This window comes from Trichechus manatus, unplaced genomic scaffold, assembly GCF_000243295.1.
Source record: "Trichechus manatus latirostris isolate Lorelei unplaced genomic scaffold, TriManLat1.0 scaffold00077, whole genome shotgun sequence".
Classification (NCBI taxonomy): domain Eukaryota; kingdom Metazoa; phylum Chordata; class Mammalia; order Sirenia; family Trichechidae; genus Trichechus; species Trichechus manatus.
The window spans coordinates 9,557,554-9,565,542 of NW_004444013.1; the positions used below are offsets into that span (position 1 = coordinate 9,557,554).

At 48.7% G+C, this 7,989-nt stretch overlaps 1 protein-coding gene across 3 annotated transcripts in view; it reads right to left on the reverse strand.

Moving 5' to 3' along the window:
• The window catches only part of NIPSNAP2 (nipsnap homolog 2), a 35,748-nt gene extending 27,804 nt beyond the window's left edge, over nt 1-7,944 (reverse strand). For all 3 annotated transcript variants that reach the window (XM_004380794.2, XM_023735325.1, XM_023735324.1), the window contains exon 1: nt 7,851-7,944. In XM_004380794.2, the coding sequence (XP_004380851.1) occupies nt 7,851-7,942 (92 nt within the window). In that variant the 5' untranslated portion in view covers nt 7,943-7,944. The remainder of the gene's footprint in view (nt 1-7,850) is intronic.
• Between the last annotated feature and the right edge of the window lie 45 nt (nt 7,945-7,989).

Below are 7,989 nucleotides of genomic sequence, written 5' to 3' on the forward strand. Positions count from 1 at the left end.
GCAGAGCTAAGAAGTAGTAAGATAAAAACATGAACCTAGATCTACTGCAGAGTTCAAAATATGTTCACTCATAATAAGGGATGCCACCCCAAATGCCCAAATCAACCCAATGGAGCATTCATTCCAGATTTTAACAATACCAAAGGTATTCACCTTAGAACGGGTAAAACAAGGTAATGGGCATGGAAATGCTCTGCGAACTGAAGATGCAGGGCAGGAGATGAGACTAAGAACTAGGCAACATCAGAGGTCACACACAAGCACCTGAGTGGTGACCAGAGGTGACCTAGGGCCATCTGCTTGGGAACTTGGGGAGCAATCACCTAAAGCCATCTGGCCCATTACTACCCACCTTGATTGAGACTCTGAAATCTTCCAAGTTTCAGGTGACTGAAGCTGCCTACGGTGCTCCCTCCATCTATCTGACAAGCCGAGTCCTGGAAGGAGGCAGAAGCAGCCACGCCAACAGCTGCCAGATCAGTAAGGTCCAGGCCAGGCCTGGGTTTTACTAACAGTGATGGACACCAAAATCAGGAGTCTCTATGACACCGTGTGTATGTTAGGTAGCACTTTACAGAGGGTGGGGTAGGAGCAGCATCTTCTACCAAACACTGACTTGAAACAGAATAAATAACCGCTATGTGCCAGTCTCTGTGGACGTAAAGATGAACCAGATATCGAGCCTGTTCCATCCCATGGGAAAGACCTATCAATAAACAGACAGCCAGGGTGGTCGTGGGCCTGTAGACTCGCACACACATATCAGCTCACCTAGGAAGAGCAAAGGGACTCCAGTGGGGACATTCTGGCTTACAGGATAAGCAAGACAGGTCGACAAGGCAGGAGGTAATTCCAGTTCAAAGGGAACAACATGTACAGGGGCCACGGAGTCACGAGACTATACAGCAATTTCTGGAACAGCAGAGAGTTCAGGAAGGCGGGAGGACAGCGTGTGGGAGGATGATGAGAGAGGACACTGGGGGACAGGGTGATCAGTCTCCTGTGCACCAGGCCCATCAGCTGGACTTTCTCCTGAACGTGGTGCAACGCTAGTAAATTTTCAGAAAAGACTGATGGACTGCAGTGAAGAAGGCAGGGTGTGTGGTTCCCAGACTCCCGGCCGTGCCCAGGAGCACCAGGCACACAAACCACCCCAACGGAGCATCCAGGACATACTCACTGGAGTGAAGGTGGTCCTGGATTAAGATGATGTCAGTGGGGATGGAGGGGAAGTAAGGCACTGAAGAGACACTTCCGAGGTGAGATGGGCAAGACACAGGTCCTGATTAGGTGTGGAAGATGGTGCTGCAGTTTCATTTGAGCGAACTGTGGAAGGGAAATACCTTCAACACTGAGACCAGAGACTGAGGCAGCAGCAGTGTAGTGGAGCTCACTCAGTTGACCATCAATTGTTGATGGACTGGGCACTGCATGTGCCAATCGGTGGGCCAGGCTGAGGATGCAAAGATGAATAGACCTGGCCCTGACTTCTGGGCCTCGGAGCAGACAGACAAACCTGACTGCTGCCCAACTTGAGATGAGCTCTTTGATGGAGACACAAGATGGCGGCCACGGCGAGGGCAGAAGCAGAGGAAACGGAGTCCAAGAAGGACCAACTCTTGAACAAGTACTTCCTGAGCTGAAGACTTGAAAGAGGAGGAGCAGTTGGTCAGGTGGGCGTCCATGGGAGGAAGGGCATTCTAAAAAGCAGAACTAGGACAGAACAAAATCCAGAGTGTGTGAAGATGGCGGAGTGAGGAGGCACAGGTGAGGGAAGCTGAAGGGGCCGGTCCAAGGAAGAGGCCTACATGAGAGCAGTAGCTACCCTCCCCGCTGCCCATCCCTGTGAAGACCTGAGTAAGTCGGTCCCCAGCACTGTTCCAGAGGGCTGTGCCCCAACTTTTCATTTTGAAAAACTTCAAACACAGAGACATTGAAAGAATAGCATAATGAAGATCCCAATGCCTTCCATCTATATTAAAAAATTATTAAATCGTTTCATATTTTTTTACAGAAGTATATATTTGTGGAACCATTTGAAAGTAGAGTGCACATCATGATACTTCACCCCTAAATACTTCATCAGCATGTGTCTCCTAGGAACAAAGACAAAACCACAATACCATAATATCTAATATCTACTCCATATTAAAATGCCCTCAATTGTCCCAAAATGTCTCTTATAACTTTTCTGGGGGAGAGGGAAGGTCCCTGGATGGCGCAAAACTTTTGCCTTGACTAGTAACTGAAAGGTTGACGGTTCAAACCCACCCAACAGTACTACAGAACAAAGGCCTGGTGATCTGCTTTCGTAAAGATTACAGCCCAGAAAACCCAATGACGCAGTTCTCCTCTGTTACACATGAGGTCGTCACGAGTTAGAATTGACTCGATGGCAATGGGTTTGGTTTTGGGGAGAAGGAGGGAAGAAGACAGGGTCCAGTCAAGGTTCATGTCATAGAGATGTTTTTAAGAGGAAAGGTCCTGCTCAGAATCCTTTAGTCTTGTGGGAGACCAACGAGTTCCAGTCTACACTCTCGGTAGGCATCCAGACAAGGGCTGTTGAGGGCTGAGCTAGGGCAGCGAGGATGGACAGAAGCCGGAATCTAGACACACAGAGGTAGAGCTGACAGTTCTGGTAGCTGATGAGACAGGAAGAGGAGGGGATGGGCTGGGAGAAGACCTTCGGGTTTCTGGCCTGGGCCCCAAAATGGAAGATGTTCCGTGCTAGGGGAGAGAGAGAAGCCAGGAGAAGCAGGCCTTGCAGGAGGAAAGGGAGTTAAATTCTGGATGCATAAGCATTCTGAGCACCTGTGGGCCACCAGTGTGAAGTCCAGGAAGTAGCTGGGAGCCCTGGAGTGGCGCTGAGCAGAGCCAAGTGCACAGACAGGCCTGAGTCTCCAGGAGCACATTTCCTCCTTCCCCTCGCAGCCGCTCCAGCAAGGTCATCCCCAACACCCTGTTGGCAAACCCAGCTTTTTCCTGTCATCTTACTCTGGCACAGCTGACGCTCCCTCTTTGAAATGCCTCCCCAGGCACTGTCATCCAGCAGTGACCTCACTGCCAGCTCCTATACCCAGCCTGTAAATGGTGGCATGCCCCAGGCCTTGTTTCCTGGCCATTACTCCATAAAAGCCCTCTCTTCCAGCAATCTCACTCATTCCTATGGTTTTAAAAATATTTTATTACAAAAAATTTCAGGCAAAAGGAGCGAATAGTATATAGACCTATCAACACTTGCCAACATTTTGCATTCCTGTATGCTAGTGCAGTGGTTAAGAGCTTACAGCAAGCTACAGCTGCTAATCAAAAGGTAGGCAGTTCGAATCCACCAGCCCCTTGGAAACCCTATGGGGCAGTTCTACTCTGTCCTACAGGGTCGCTATGAGTTGGAATTGACTTGATGCCAACAGGTTTTTGTTTTTGTTTTTTGGTTTATATGATGACAATTAGGTCCTTGGATGGGGCAAACAGTTTACATTCAACTACTAACCTAAAGGTTGGCAGTTAGAACCTACCCAGGGGCACTTGTGATCTGCTTCTGGAAAGCCAAGGAAACACTATGGAGCAGTTCTACTCTGTAACACATGAGGTTGCCATGAGTTGGAATTGCCTCAATGGCACAGGTTTGTTTTTCTGGATATACTGTCGTTCTTAATTGCCATCGAGTCAATTCCATGTGTTGCAGACTAGAACTGTGTTCCACAGGGTTTCAAGGCTGTATGTAAGAAGGTCTGGTGGCACAGTGGTTAATGCACTTGACTGCTAATTGAAAGGTCAGCTGTTCGAAACCACCATCGGTTCTTCAGGAGAAAGATGTGGCAGTCTGCTCTCATAAAGATTTACAGACTTGGAAACCCTATGGGGTCACTATGAGTTGGAATCAACTGGGTTTGGTTTTTGGTTGGCTTGACCTTTCAGAAGCAGATCACCAGGCCGGTCCCCCGAGGTGCCTCTGGTTGGGTTCGAACAGTCAACCTTTCAGCTAGTAGTCAAGCACTTAACTATCTGCACCACCCGGGGACTCCTGGATATACCGACAACTCCTGAATCTTTCCTGCAACCCAGACATCTCCTTTGAGTACCAGGTCATATATCCACCTGCCTCCTTGGCGTTTCCACTTGAACAGCTCATAGCCATCTCAAACTCTGACAGGTCCCCTTCCTCTACTCCCTCTGCCCAGGCCTGTTCCACCGTCCCTGCATCACCAGCAAGCTCCCTGCTGGTGTGGTCCTTGTGTGCCTCACTGCTTGATGTTTCCCAACAGTCTCCACAGTGCCCGGCCCATGGAGGCACTCAGATATCTGTGGAACAAACAACTCTCACCAAACGGCATCAGAATCCACCCAGTTGGCCACTGTCTTTGGTTCTGCGCCCTCTCCAAAGTCAGATCTCTTTTAAAAACGTAGGTCAGATCACGTCACACTGCAGTCTAAACCCCTAAATGTCTTTCATGGCTCTTGGAATACCATCCGAGCTCCCTAACATGGCCCACAGGCCTGGCTACCGCTCCTTGCTGCTGTCCTCTGGCCAGGCTTCCCTTCGTACCTGGGCTCCAGCCTCCTGGACTTATCTGGGTTTTCTGTGCACCTGACACCTTCCCACACAGCACTTCCACACGCGCTGACCCTTCAAGTCTCAGCTTAATGCCAGCTTCTAGAAGAGGCCTTCCATGACCTCCTGTGGAAGAGAAACTGCCGACTTCTGTCAGTACCGACCTCAATTCATAAATCTATATGAGTTTTTGTTTGGTTTTTTAAAAATAATATTTTACTGAGCTTTTGGTGAAAGTTTACACAGTAAGTTAGGTTCCCATTTGACAATTTCTGCACAAACTGTTTGGTCACATTAGTTAACATTTATCACAATGTGTCACCATTCTCTTTGTGTTCAGTTTGTTCCCTTTCCAGTACTCTACTTCCCTGCCCCTTTATCTTCTCGTCTTTGCTTTTGAGTAATTGTTGACCTCTTGGTCACTTACTGATGGTTTTTAAGTAAGGCACTGATCTTATGGGTAATATCCTTTATTCTGCGTGCCATTTTCCTATTTTGTGCTCAGTTCTAGGTTTAAAGAGTGTCTCAGGGCAATAGTCCCAAGGGGTCTGTTCTCTCCTGTTCCAGTTTGTCTGTTTTTTTAAGTAAGAATTTGAGTTCTGCTCCATACTTTTTTCCCATTCTATCTAGGACCAACTATTGTGACCCTGGTTAGAATGGTCAGTGATGGTAGCCGGGCACCATCTAGTTCTTCCAGTCACAGGGTAGATGAGGTTGTGGCTTGTATAGACTTCTTTCTTCTCTATACTTTTGGTTACCTTCCTACTGTTTTACTCCTGGCCAGTAGAGACCTATAGTTGTGTCTTAGATGGCCGTTCGCAAACTTTTAAGACCCCAGATGCTACTCACTTCACTAGGATGCAGATCATGATTTTTGTAAACTATGTTATGCCAACTGACTGAGTTGTCCCGAGACTATGGTTCTAAGCTTTCAAACCCAGAAAACCAATCTTGGAAGGTGTGTGGTTATGTCTGAGGAGTATACATATTTGTGTCTTCGATGAATATATGTGTCTGCACCCGCATATCTGTATTTACACATACCTACAGACATGGTCACTGAGTCAGAATTGACTCGACAGCAACGGGTATAGATGCTTCTATCTGTTCATCTACGTACACACCTGTACCTACCTGTATACCAATTTGCCTATATCCATCCATACGTGCTCATTTTTACTTTGGTTGTGCTGAGCTCACTACATCCATTCAGTGCCACTTTTCCCATTACCAAAATAAACTAGTCTCCACAGTATAAGGTGTACTTTCCCCTCTTCTCCCTGGTAACCACTAATGAACATTTGTCTCTCTATATTTATCGATTCTTCTCTTATAAAAGAGGGATCATACAATATTTGTCCTTATATGCTTGACTTATTTCACTTAGCATTATACCCTCCAGGTCCAGCCATGTTAAAGCATGTTTCTCGGACTCATCATTGCTCTTTATGGTTGTGTAGTATTCCACTGTGTGTCTGTATCACAATTTGCTTATCCATTCATTTGCTGATGGGCACTTTGGTTGTTTCCATTTATTTGCTACTGCAAATAAAACAGCAATGAACACAGGTGTGCATATGTCTGTTCATGCTCTATATGGGTTTTTACCTACTCTGTGGGGACCCTTCCTCCTGCGGGCTGTGACCTTGGCTATTTTGTTTATCTTAGCTCCAGAAAACCAAACCAGTTGCCATCAAATTGATTCTGACTCATGGTGACCCCGTGTGTTGCAGAGTAAAGTTGCGCTCCGTAGGGTTTTCACGGCTGTGACCTTTCAGAAGCAGATCACCAGGCCTTTTTTCTGAGGCACCTCTGGGTGGGTTTGAACCGCCAACTTTTCAGTCAGTAGCCAAGCACTTAACCCTTCACACCACCCAGGAACCTCCCTGGCTCCACAGGGCTCCAATTATATTGTATGCACTCAATATCTGATAGAATGACTAAATTAACTGTGCTTAGGTTGAGTCCTATGGAACACTTACAATTAGGACAGACTAGAGGCCATGCCCATTGTTCACATTCAAAAACCAAAGCCCATACTAACTTACTGGCAATTTACTTCCAACAAATCAGCCACTGAAAACCCTATGGAGCACAGTTCTACTCAGACACACACAGGGTCACTATAAATCAGAATAAACTCTATGGCAACTGGTTCTTTGGTTTAGGAGACAAGAGGAGTCCCTGGGTGGGACAATCAGTTAATGTACTCGGAAAAGTTGGAGGTTCAAATCCACCCAGAGGTGCCTCGGAGGAAAGGCCTGGCGATCTACTTCTGAAAAATCAGCCACTGAAAACCCTATGGAGCACAGTTCTACTCTGACACACATGGGTCACCATGAGTCGGAATCGACTTGACAGCACCAGGTTATACTCTCTAGAGGCTCATCATTTATTTTAAAGGAAAGGTAATATTTAAACAACCCAAAGTGGCCAGAAAACCAAACCCGTTGCTTTTCAGTTGATTCTGACTCATAGCAACCGTACAGGACAGAATAAAACTGCCCCTAAAGAGTTTCCAAGGCTATAAACCTTTACAGCAGCTGGTGCGTTTGAACAACCGACCCTGAGGTTAGCAGCTGAGCGCTTAACCATTGCGCCACCAGGGCTCCTTACCCAAAGTGAAGGAGAAAGCAAATCCACGGACAAGTTAGTATGGGCTTTGGTTTCTGAATGTGAAAAATGGACATGGAACGTCAAGGTGATGGATTCAGGAAACCGAACGTCGACTCCAAAGAGGTCAGAAACAGAAGTTTAAACATGACCCATGCTTAAATATTTGGCGCTGTTAACTGTAAATACTTTTTCATCCACGGCCTGCTTTAAAAATCCAGTCAGAGACTCTGTTCGCAGTGCTGAGACTTCCTGTCCCCACCACCCTTCACCGGAGACGATGCGTTACTTATTTTGTGCCCACGACCACCCGAGCGTTAAACATCATGAGCACTGCCGTTTTGCAGTCGCAGACACCGAGCTCCCTTGGGACGCCGGGCGGACTGAGCGCAAGGCCCAGGCTTCGCCGCGCTGCGGACCGCCGGGTCAAGGTCCACAGGCCGGGCTGCACGGCTAGCGGACGTGGCCGCACGGCTAGCGGACGTAGCCTCCTGCCCAGCGGCAGGCCTTCCCAGCGAGGGCGGGGTTGCGCCGCCAGTCTTCGCCGTGACCTTGAGCCCGCCGGCGGGAAAGAGCCCTGGCCCTAGCCGCGCAACCCGGGCGGCCTTGCCCCAGGGGCGCCAGGACCCCCGCCCCACCGCTGCCCCTCCCCGCTGCCCCCGGAAAGGGCGGTGCTGCTTACCGGAGCCCAGGCAGGAGGCTGCAAGGGCTGACCCGCTGCAGGAGACCCCCGACCGACACCGCTCCGCGGGCGCGCAGCACTCGCGCCGCCATCTTGCTCGGGCGCTGAGCTCCCACCGCCCGGTCGCCGCCGTGACGCC